Source organism: Pteronotus mesoamericanus, unplaced genomic scaffold (genome assembly GCF_021234165.1).
Source record: "Pteronotus mesoamericanus isolate MK-2021 breed Mesoamerican mustached bat unplaced genomic scaffold, CSHL_Meso_final contig_55, whole genome shotgun sequence".
Taxonomy (NCBI): Eukaryota; Metazoa; Chordata; class Mammalia; order Chiroptera; family Mormoopidae; genus Pteronotus; species Pteronotus mesoamericanus.
The window spans coordinates 9,987,467-10,000,000 of record NW_026555198.1 but is presented as its reverse complement, the minus strand read 5'-3'; the positions used below and the strand labels follow the sequence as shown (position 1 = coordinate 10,000,000).

The 12,534-nt window shown below is 42.0% G+C and overlaps 1 protein-coding gene across 1 annotated transcript in view; it reads left to right on the top strand.

The window, feature by feature from the left end:
* NHSL2 (NHS like 2) overlaps window positions 1-12,534 on the top strand; it is a 229,236-nt gene that overhangs the window by 85,876 nt on the left and 130,826 nt on the right. The window contains exon 2 of the mRNA XM_054579589.1: window positions 7,091-7,159. Within this exon, the coding sequence (XP_054435564.1) occupies window positions 7,091-7,159 (69 nt within the window). The remainder of the gene's footprint in view (window positions 1-7,090; window positions 7,160-12,534) is intronic.

Here is a 12,534-nt window from a genome sequence, read left to right as displayed (position 1 = left end):
ACCCTCCTCTGAGCACCTCTAGAATTTATTGCCAGTAATGTTGATTTTGACACTTTATCATCTACCATTATGGAGAAGTTGCAAACCGGTGGCCAGTGGGCCTAATAATGGCCACAGACCTGTTTTGTTTGGTCTGCATGTGGTTTGTTTCTTTTTAAAATTATTTGCTAACATGTAGCAATTAGTAATCTTCCCATACAATCTGGGTCTCTGACTTCTTTGAAAAACAGGAAAGGCTAGTAATACTGACTGTATATTCCCCTAGGATGGTAGTTAGCTGGATTAGGGTAGCAACTTCCCCTTTAGATGAAGCATGTGGCCTCCAGCTCACCACAATCCCCACCAACTCCTTTTTGTTGTATTATTTCAACATCCTTCATTTATTATAGTACTTGCCTGGCTCCCAAAGACATTCTGAAATTCTGATATATCTAAATGTCCAGCTATATCAGTCTCTTGGAGGAAAGAAGTTATTTTGATTTTTTTTGTTTCTTCCATGCTGCTCTATACATTGTAGATGCTCAATATATATTGAGACACTAAACAATTTCTGCTAGATGATTCTAGAATGTATAAAAATTTACTTTTATTACAATGCAAAGCTTTATAAATGAAGCATTTGTTGACAAAGTACCATGAACCTGACTCAGTGTTACATGCCTCACAACAACAGAAGGAAACCGAGGCTCACAGAGCTTACACAGTAAGGCTGTGGCTGTAGGTGTGGTAGCTTCTTGGATAAGTAAGGGCAAATGCTTTTCTTCCATGAAGAAGCTTTGCTAAGTGCCAGTGCTGGAAGCAGAGAGGAGCTGTCCCTGGAGCTCTCTGGTAATGTTTGTGCGCCCACTCTGAGAGTTACTTTGTTTGGGTAGAAATTGAGCATTTATTAAATGTCCTTTCTGTGCTGGACATTTATTAAATAACTCTGTAGTTATTCTTGGACTATCAGGGATTCTGGGCATCTTGAGCAGCTCACAGAAAAGATGAGGACAATATGTATAGATTGAGCCTAATTGTTAATGGGATTTGGAGCCCATTTGATGAATCATGTTCAACTGAGAGAAGAATCTACTGATTCCCTTGCCCATATGGGCACAGAGATTGTGCTGTTCCCTTATGCCATCACTGGTGGTATTGACGTGTGGCACAGGACGGGAAAGCGTGGAGAAATTATGCGTGTTTAGTTGCGCAGCAGCAAGCAGAAAGGAATGTGAGAATACTGAAGACTCCCACTGGGACAGAAATCTGGTGTCATATGTTGCTGAACAGCTGCAGGAAAATGTGTCTGGACCCTTGAATGTACGTTTGCCAGACTTTGGTTCTGAGTAACTTTGAGGGCAAAGAGATCATAGAAGAAACAAACGTGGTGCACCTAGTAGCTTGAGTGTGGAGCCTTTGTCCTCCTTCTTTGCACCCTATCCCCTCCAACCACCATCAGTTCCAGCTGTGACTAGGAGAGGAGGGAGGTGGGAAGGCTTCAGCTCCAGGGCCTTTTGGTTCCTCTGGACCTGCTGTGCTCATGGACCCTGCTTAGGACCACCAAAATGCTCAGGTTCATTGGGTGCGTGGCACCTCTGAGAAGGAGGATGGTCCTGGGCCAGTCCTAAAGGAGGCATGATAGGGCAGGGTGGGAGTGGGAGAGGGAAGCAGGGCAGAAACTCAGCTAAAGGCACATATGAGGGCTTTTGTCCTTCAGATTGTATAGGAAGCATGGAATCCGTAGCCTTGGAATCACTTAAAACTGGACTCAAGCCTCTCCTCTATTCCTACAAGTGTGGCCTTAGGCAAGTCATTTAATCTTTCCAAGCCCAAGTTTACTTCTTTCTGTGTGTAAGGAGTCATAAAACTATGTTTGTTTAGGGTATGGCTCATATTTCAAGAGATGGGAGCTGTGAACTCTATAAATATTGCAACTGAGCAATAAACTGTCATATTAGTTATTATTTACTATAGGCTTATTTGGGGGTCAGACATTATGCTAAGCCATTTAAATCCATTATACTCAGTACATGCTACATGCAGGGAAGTTCCAGAGATGACACTTCTCACCAGACCACCTGCCAAACATTAGCCCCACTTCACACTTGAGGAAACTTGACGTTTTCAAGGCACTGGAATCAGGGACAGAGTTTGGGGCTTTAGACTTCTGGCTCTGCTATTTAACATGCTGTGTGATCTTGGGCACATTACTTAATCTCTCTGATCTTCAGTTTCCTAATTTGGAAAATGTTGGAGTCCAAAGTCTCTGGCAGCTTATACAGTGAGAAGCAGTGTCCTGTGGGAGAAGGTGGAGGCAAGGAAGCTCAGAATCTCCCTGAGACAGGGAATGAGAAGACATGGGTGGGGCTGTGGCTTTATGAAGTGGAGGCAGGTCTGGAATGAAAACTTCCAGAGAGGGTGTGCCTGGCTCATACTACCCATTTAGAAAGAGTCTAGGTGGGCCAGATAGGCATGAGTGCACCCACAGTGTGAGCTGCTGTTGCCATCTAGGGGAAAGGCGGTGACCAGGAGCCCAAGCTGCTGTTGCGCTGGACCTCAGCTGAGCAGTACAGCACATTCCTGTCTCCTGCTGGTTTCCGGAGTGGAAAGGGGCGGCCAAGCCTTGCTCCAGGAGCGGGGAGGGGAGTGAAGAAAAGCAGCTGAGCACTGCCTCTGGTTTGGAAGTTATAAATAAATCCATCTGGAAGTGTTTGGGACTGTGGGAGCCTGAGGCCAGCCCCTGCAATTCAGGCCATGTGGCACATATTTCCATTCACACCAGACCCCCCCCCAATCCCAGGAGACTGTCTGATTGGTTCTGTCTGCTCCAGCCCTGGCCTGAGCTGGGCAGGAACCTCTCAGGCCCCTACTCTGCTTCCAGCACCTACCCTGACCCTTCTTTCCTCCTAGTCCAATTCCAGCATATCATGTCTGAGAAAGTGCTTTGAAAAGTTTCATGTGCTATTCAAGTATTGGTTGAATGAATGAATAAGTTTTCAATTAAGCATTTAACTGGCAGTAAGTTCCCCTTGCTAGAAAGGGGCCCCGTGGTAGTTATGTAAGGTGCTGCCTTCTTGACTTCTAGTCTCCATCTCAGGATCATCTTTACTCATTCCAGCTAAGGCTGGCTGAGGTGCAAATGTAGTGCCCAAACTTTGTTCATCTTTATATCCACAGCACCAAGGGTAGTGCTCAGCAGGTGTTGGTTCTATGAAGGGATGAGTTGATTTACTGATGTAACAAATACTCATTTCATACCATCATGTACTGCGCACTCTGCTACATGCTGGGAACACAGTAGAGAACCAAACAGACAGAGTCCCAGCCCACTGAACTTGTGGTCATGGTGTTTTCCAATGAGAGTATTATTGGCACTTGGAGTGACACAATTCTTAGTGTGGGACACTCTTGTGCATTGCAGGATATTTAAAATCCTGACTCCTGGCCCTAAGTGCCACTAGTACCCTGGAGTCATTGTGACAACCATAAATGCCTCTCCATGTTTCCAAATACTTCTTGGGGCTGGGAGGATCCAGCCCTGGCCGAAGGGCACCAGTGAGGAACTTGATAGTTGAGTGAAGGAAAGCCAACCCCAAGGTGTAAATGCGTTGAGTCCTCTAAGTCCACATATAAATTGGTACATTAGAGCTGGGAAATCATGTCTGCCCTAGAAAAATATAAAATGGTCCTTCTTTTGCTGAGTTAGGTACCAGGTGCCCGTAATGTAGCCTAGGTGCATAGTTCTCTCAAGGAGCTGGGTGAGGGCTGAGGCTCAGGCACCACCACAGCAGTCTTGGACATGCTGATGAGATGGTTACTTGGGAATATCCAGAAGGCAGGCAGAATCTGGCCCTAAAGGCAGATGACAGGCCAGATCTTAAGATATGGATTTTAAGATCTGAGTTGAGGTCCAGGGTCCATTAAGATTCTTAAGCAAGAAGGTATTGGGGAAAGATGGAGAATGAATCCAGGGTAAAGGCCAGAGCTAGAGGAGTAGGCCCCAGTGGTATCTCTTTTTTACCCATCCATTCTCACAACCCCCCACCCCAACTATCTATACCCTAGTTCAGGACTTCAGCTTGTGCCAGGACCACTGTAGCAGCCTCCTAACTGGTTTCCGTTCTCTAGTGTCTCTGCCTTCCAGAATTACTTTCTTAAAACACAGCTTTCATCATGTCCCTTTTCAACATTCACTAGGTCTGACCTCCTCAGCCGTGCATTGTAACCCCCCATAGTACCGCTTTCCGCCAACCTGGCACTCCTTGGTGAAGCTGGTACCAGATTCTCCTTTCAAGGCTCACTGTTGCTCATCTCCTAGACCTTACCATCTGGCTACACAGAGCCCCAAACACACACTGCCCTTCTCTGCCTCCTCCCCTTGGAAGAATACACTCAGGCTTCAAGGCCTAGTTCAAGTTTCTTCTCCCTCTCTCTTTTTAAAAGATTTTATTTATTTATTTTTGAGAGGGGGGAGGTAGAAAGAGAGGGAGAGAAACATCGATGTGAGGGACATCAATCGGTTACCTGTTGAACGCACCCCAAACAGGGACACAACCCATAGTCCAGGCATGTGCCCTGACCGGGAGTTGAACTGGTGACCTTTTTTGCTTTGCAGAACAATGCCCAACCAACTGAGCTACACCAGTCAGAGCAAGTCTCCTCTCTGTAAAGCTTTGCCTGACCTCTTAGAGGCAAGCAGACATTTTCCCACGTCTTTACCCTGCTCTTCAGCTCCTCATATACGCCATGGGGGCTGTCTTCCCCAGTAGACTAGGAGTTCTCTGAGGACAGTAACCATGTCTCATTTTGCTTTGTAATCCAGTTACTCAAACCAGTGTGAACAAGTGGAGAAGTGGCCTTGGGAGTGGACTGGTAGGACAGAGCAAAGAGGAAGTAGAATGGTTTCCCTCAAGCCTGACCATGGGTCCACTTGAGACACTATAACTGCTCTCTCCTCATAAGCAGTCTTCAGATGAGGGTCTGTGAAAGAGCTAGGGAAGACAAAGAAAAATATGGACAGGCAAGGCAAGAAGCAGGCAAAGAGAGCAATACAGAGATGAGAGGAGAGGCTGAAATGGTGAAAGGGGAGAAGGAAACAAAGTTCTGCATCAACAGCTTACATACAAAGGGATTCAAATAACTTGGAATGTAATCAGAACAGATTTAGTATTCTGAAAATGAAAGCAGCTGTTTAGGCAGGTCAGCTGAATGTACAGTTATTTAATAAGCATTAGTGCCCTTCAGTGCCAGGTTGTGCATGGAACCATCTCCTGTTGAGATCAAATACCAACTACCCAGGACACTCACTTAGTAAACAGCAGAAGACAGCATTAGTATGAGAGGGCTGGCAAATTCCTCAGAGAGCTCATCTTAAGAGCACCAGGGATGGTTAGAGCCCCATAGTTCCCCACACCACTAGTCCGCCTCTTGCCAAAGAAAAGTGGGCATGAGTATAAAACCAACATGTAGTGAGTGGCTCATATCCCAAAGGCCATGCAGACACCTTTTACACACACGAGATCATTTGATTGTTAATGCAACTCTGTGAGGTAGGTATTGTCCCTGTTTTACAGATTAGAAAATTGAGGTCTTGGGAGGGTTAAGAATCTGACCCAAGGGCACATAACTTGAAAGTCTTGGATCCAGGATTACAATGCAGGTCATCCCCTCCCTGGTTGGCAGCAATTTGCTCCCCATTTTTGCTGACTTTGGCTGTGGGGCTGATCTCTTTGGACTGATTTCTTTGAACATAAACAAAATACCATCAGTTTTTCCTGGCTTGGGAATGAGCCCTCAGAATCATGTGCCATTCTCCAGTTTCCAGCTGGGTGCATTTGCTGGTAGTTCATGAATATGAACCAACAGACTTTATTATGAGAATCAACAGCATGCACCCCAGAATGCTAGGGTGCCTTGGTTCCCAGGAGATACTTCAGGCTGGAGGCTTTTAGCCTATGGGGTGGAGTTTTCTAATTTCTCTTTCCTCCCAATGATCTGCCTATGGTTGTTGGTCTCCTGCTTCTCCAGGCAAGTTTATAAATCCTTATCAAAAATCATGATACCTTTGAGATGTTGTCCATACTGTGTTCTGAATGCACTTGCAACCCTTCTCTATCTGCTCAGTGGTTGATGGATGCTACCCGTCTTCTGCTAGCCTGTAAGTGGTTGTGAGCAGGGGACAGAAGGTATGGACAGGGCAGGTGCAGACAGCGTTTCCCAGAATTCTGATGTGACATGCTAAGGCCAACTAATGGAAGAGCCAATGGAGGTAGAGTGGCTGGAGTTAGATAGGGGGCAAAATGACCCCCAGCATGACCCACATAAGGTTGTGGCTTTGGGGTGGGAGAGGTTGTCTACAAAAACTTAATGCTTTTCTGGAGTTTTTCTGGAGTCAGGTATAGCCTGGAAACTTTCTGAGCTTGACCTAGAGTTGTGTGTCACACACAAGTTGTAGGGTATTAGGATCATCATGCTGCATGCAGGGCCTTCTGAAATCTTGTTAAACAACAAAATTTTCAGTGATATATACTGACAAGCAAGGTAAACTACTCTCTAGTTTGGGTTTCTGTTATTTTAATGAACAAGATTCTTCTGCACCACCTTCAAAATCTATTTGGAATCTGGCCACTTCTCACCACCTCCATTGCTACTACCCTGGTCCAACCTATCATCCTCTCTTGCCTGTCATTAATCTCCTAAAGAGATGCTATTAAAACATAGTCTTAGTATTTCAGTATTTTGCTCAACATCCTCCAATTGCTCCCATGTCACTCATATTAAAAGCCGAAGTCCTTACAGTAGCCTGCAAGGCCGTTTTAATTAGCCCTCCTTACCTTCTTGTCAATCCCTTTGTCACCTCTTCCGTTCCAGCTACATTAGTCTCTTGATTATTCTTTAGGCTTTCCAGGCACATTTATGCTTTGTGTTTGCTTTTCCTGCTACCTGAATGCTTTTCCCCATTGTGTCAGTCAGGATCTTGGGAGACAGTGATTATGAGAACTGTGGAAGGGTTACTATATGGAAAGGGCCACCTGACAGAAGCTGTGGTGAACCTGCACAGAAAGAGCTAATGAAAAAACCTCACTTTCTTTTTCCTTCTCTCTCCTTGCAGGTGCCTCCCATTGGTCAAAGCTAACCCGAAGCCAGAGGGCAAGGGAACCTGTTGATGCATTCCGCACAGGTCAGCCTCCCAGGGCACAAAGCTGGGTGAGAAGGGTGAAGAAGGTCTGGAGGGCACATGGAAAATGCCCAAAACCACTGGATAGCTTTGTAGCTGCCTGGCTCCCTCACTTTCTTCAGATCTCCACCGAAACATCTGCTCCTTCTCAGGGATGCTTTCTCTGGCACCATTTCAAAAATTTCAACCCCAAATAACCAACACTTTATATCCTCCTTCCAATGCTATGTTTTATTTCATAGCACTTAGTACCACCTAACACCTAATTTATTTATTTATCTAGCCTATCATGTGCTCTCCCACTACAATGGGAGCTCAATAAGGGCAGGGACTTTGTTTTATTCACTGGTACTATCAGTGCCTAAAATTGTACCTGGCACATAGTGCATGCTCAATAAATATATGGTGAATGAATAAATCCTCTCTTAGGCGCCACCCTAGAGTACTCTGCTCAGACACAGCTGGGTGCAGGTGTCCAATTGTTAGTCGTGCCTGCTGCTCCCTGTTTCCTCTGAAGAAGCTCAAGTGCTGCCAAGTTTTCATGGCAGAGGGTGGGGAGGCCTTTGCTGCCACCAGCATTGAAACTGGCATGACAGTTTGTCACCTTGAACCTTATAGAAATTGTTGCATTGATGAGCATGGGCTGAGCTTTGTGTGTTTTAAGTTGTAAGAAGCAGTGAGTAGATTCACAATCATAGGGATATTGGCCCTTCCAGGTGGTACTTCCATACCTCAAAGGTAATGCCAGTAGGCCCGTTTCCAGTTTAGGTAAGCCGAGGAACCACTTCCTTGAGATTCAAGGGCAAGTGGGTGTGGCCCGAGTCCCGTGGCTACAGTGGTGGTGAAACATGTACAGGTCAGGTCAGAACAAGCAAAAACAGGTTAGAATTCCTACAACACTGTAGCTGTGTCCAGGATAATGTTTTTACTATACAAGTAGCATATGAGTATATGCTCATTGTGGAAAAAAAAATTGAACAATCCAGCTACAGTTGAAATCCTCTTCTCTCCCCAACTCTACTCCCCAGAGGTAACCACTGTTATCAGCATAAAGTGCCCGCTTCCAAATATTCTTCTATGCATACATAGATTGCTTGTGTATGGGTATTTAGAAGTAAATGGGGTATCACACTGTATATGCTGATCTGTAACTTGCTTTTTTCACTTAATAATATACCTTGGAAACCTTGCCATGTTAGGACACTTGGATCTAACTCGTTCTTTTTAATTAAATTTTTATTTTGAGATAAGTGCAGCGTCACATGCAATTTAAGAAATAATACGAAGAAATCCCATATACCCTTCACCCAGTTTTCCTCAGTGGCAACCTCTTACAAAACTCTAGTACAACATCACAAGCAGGATAAGTGACATTTATACCATCAAGATACCAAAGATTTCTACCACCACAAGGATCCTTCAAGTTACCCTTTCATAGCTACACACATTTTCTCCCTACCTCCACCTTCTCCTTAACCTCTGGCACTCACTAATCTGTCTTCCTTTCTCAAAATATGTCATTTCAAAAATTTTATGTAAATAGAATCATACACTATTGTTTGTTTTCTTCTATCAGCAGGATTGCCTGGAGATTCATCTATGTTGTTGTACATATCAACAGTCTTTTCCTTTTTATTGCTGAGTGGATTTCCATGGCTTGAATGTACAGTACCACAAATAGTGTATCCAGTCCTCCTTTAAAAGACATCTGGGTTGTTTCCAGTTTTGGGGCTATTATAAATAAAGGTTCCATGAATAATCATGTAACAGATTTTATGTGGACAGACTTTTTAATTCCTCTGGGATAAATGTCCAAGAGTGCAATTGCTGGGTCATATGGTAATTGAAAGTTTATCTGTTGAAATAAGTTGCAAAGTGTTTCCAGTGTGGCCATAACCATTGTACATTGCCACCAGCACTGAATGAGGAATCCAGTTTCTCTGCATCTTCACCAGCATTTGGTGTGGTCACTTTTTTTTTTTTCATTTTAACCATTCTGGAAGGGATGTAGTGATATCTTACAGTTTTAATTTGCATGTCCCTAATGGCAAGTCATTGATCATCTTTTCATATGCTTATTTGCCATGCATATATCTTTTTCAGTGAATTGTCTGTTTGTGTCCGGTATGAGATCTAGCTTACATATCCTACTCTAAATTCCAAACATTTTTCTTTTTCTAAAAATTTTACACATAAGTTTGTTATGCAGTTTTTCAGCTTTATTGAGATATAATTGACATATAGTGTATAAATTGAAAGTGTAAAATGAGATGATTTGATACACACATATATTACAAAATGATTATTACTACAATAAGATTAGTATTTTGATGCAATTTAAGCTGATTTTTTTGTATAAGGTATATGACAGGTGGTATTAATTTCCTGAGACTGCCATAACAAATTGCCATAAACTTGGTGGCTTAAAAAACAAGGAATTTTCCCTGGCTGGTTTGGCTCAGTGATTTGAGCGCCAGCCTGCTAACCAAAGGGTTGCCAGTTCGATTCCCAGTCAGGGCACTTGCCTGGTTTGAGGGCCAGGTCCCCAGTAGGGGGCGCGCAAGAGGCAACCACACATTGATGTTTCTCTCTCTCTCTTCCTTCCTTCCCCTCTCTCTAAAAATAAATAAAAATGAAATCTAGAAAAAAACCCAGAAATTTATTCTTTCATGATTCTGGATGTCAGAAATCTGAAGCCAAGGTGTCAGCAGGTCTATGCTTCCTTAAGAGGCTCTAGGAGAGTATCCTTCCTTGCCTCTTCCAGCTTCGGGTGGCCACCACCAATCTTTGCCTTCCTTATCTTGTGTCCACATCACTGTATTGTCTGCCTCCATCTTCATATCACCTTCTCTTCTGTGTGTGTCTTCTCTGTGTGTCTACCTCACAAAGGTATTTACCATTGGATTTAGGGCCCATTAAATAATCCAGAATAATCTCCACATCTCAAAATCCTTGGCTTAATAACATATACAAATATTTGTTTTTCACTGAAGGCAATATTCACAGGTTCTGGGGATAAGGACGTGAACATCTTTTAGGGGAACCTACTATTCAATCCACTGCACAGGTCAAGGTTCTTTTTCTTTTTCTTTCTTTCTTTTTTCTTTTTTTTGGCTTATGTGTAATTGCTCCAGTACCATCTTCCACTGGGTTGCTTTTGTGCCTTTATTAAAAATCAGTTGGTCATAATTGTATGTGTCTATTTCTGGGTTCTCTACTCTGTTCCATTAATCTATGTGTCTGTATCTCCAGCAGTGCCATACCTTCTTTTAAAAAAGATTTGTGTTTATTTGTTTTTAGAGAGAGGGGAAGGAAAAGAGAGAGAGAGAGAGAGAGAGAGACATCAATGTGAGAGAGATACATCAGTCAGTTGCCTCTCGCACACCCCCAACTGCAGACTTGACCTGCAACCCATACACGTGCCCTGACCAGGAATCGAACCAGTAACCTTTTGGTTCACAGGCCAGCACTCAATCCACTGAAACACACCAGCCGGGGCAGACCATACAGTCTTGATTATTGTAACTACATAATAAGTTTTGAAATTCTATAGAATGATCCCACTTTATTCTTCTTTTTCAAAATTGTTTTGGCTATTCTAGTTCCTTTGCCTTTCCATATAAATTTTAGAATAAGCTTGTCCATATCTAAAATACCCTTCTGGAATTTTAATAGGAATTGCAATAAACCTGTATATAAATTTAGGAAGAATTGACATCTCTATTATGTTGAATCTTCTAATCTATGAACACGGTATAGTTCTCAATTTATTTAGATCTTTGAATTCTTGCATCAGCATCTTGTAGTTTTCAACATACAAATCCTATACATGTCTTGTTATATTTACACTTAAGTATTTCATTTTGAGCAATTGTAAATGGTATTGTATTTTTAATTTTGGCATTCATTTGTTCATTGCTAATATATAGAAATACAATTTCCTTGTGTATGCTTATCTTGTGTCCTGCAACCTTGCTGAACTTACTAGTTCTAGGAATTGTTTTGTAGTTCCTTGGAATCTTCTATACACACCATCATGTCATCTCCAAATGAAAACAGTTTTATTTCTTCCTATTCAATTTTGTTTTTCATTTCCTTTTCTTGCTTGAAAGTACTGGCTAGACCTTCCAACGTTATGGTCAATTAGAGTGATAAGGGCAGACATCCTTGCCTTGTTCCTAGTCTGACAAGGAAAGCATTCAGTCTTTCACCATTATGTTTAGTGTTAACTCTAAGTTTTTTTTCAATATATGATCTTTTTTTTAATTGTTCAAATACATTTGTCTCCATTTTCTCGCCACCACTTTCCCCTGCCCCCCTTCCCCCTCCTTCCCTCAATCCTTTTCCACTTTGGCTTTGTCCATGGGTCCTTTATACATGTCCCTTGACTTGACTATAAGTTTTTGGAAGATGTTATTTTTCAAGTTGAGGAAATTCCTTTCTTTTCCTAAGTGCTTTTTCTACATTGATTGACATGATCATGTGATTGTTCTTTAGCCTGTCAATTTAGTGAGTTACATTGATTTATTTTCAGATATTAAAACTGTCTTGTATCCCTGGAATAGACTCCACTTGATAATGATGTATAATTCTTACATATTACTGAATACTATTTGCTAATGTTGTTTTGAAGAGACTTGCTTCTATACTCATGAGGGATATTGGTCTGTAGTTTTCTTCTTTGTGTGTTACTGTCACATGGTTTTGACATCAAGATAACACTAGCTTCATAAAATAACTTGGGAAGTAGTTTCTTCTCTTCTATTTTTCTGGAAGAGATTGTTTAGCATAGGTGTTAATTATTTAACCTTTAGATAGAATTCTCCAGTGAAACCATGAGACCTGGAGATTTCTTTTTGGGAGTTTTGAATTCAATTCAATTCAGTTCAATTTTCCTAATAGTTAAAGGGCTATTAAAATCATCTATTTCCTGCCGAATGTTCTGGGAATTTGTGTTTGTCAGGCAATTGATTAGTTCCATCAAAATTCTCAAAGTGTGTAGTGTTGTGTTTAGTATTCCATTATTATCCATTTGATGTCTGAAGGGTCTGTAGTGATATTCATTCTGTTCCGGATATTAATAACTTGTGTTTTTTCTTTGTCTTTGTGGAGTTTGTCAATTTTACTGATCTTTTCAAAGAACCAGCTCTTTGTTTCATTGATTTTTCTCTAATTGTTTTTGCTGTTTTCAGTGCTATTGATTTCTGCTCTTATTTTAATTTTCTTCCTTCTGTTTGCTTTAGCTTTATTTTCTTTATTGTTTATTTTATTTTGGATTTATTCTTTTTCTAGTTTCTTTTTTTCATTAGCCAATATTTTTTCTTTTTTCTTTTCTTATTGTTGTTCTATTACAGTTGTCCCATCCTCCCCCATCGCTC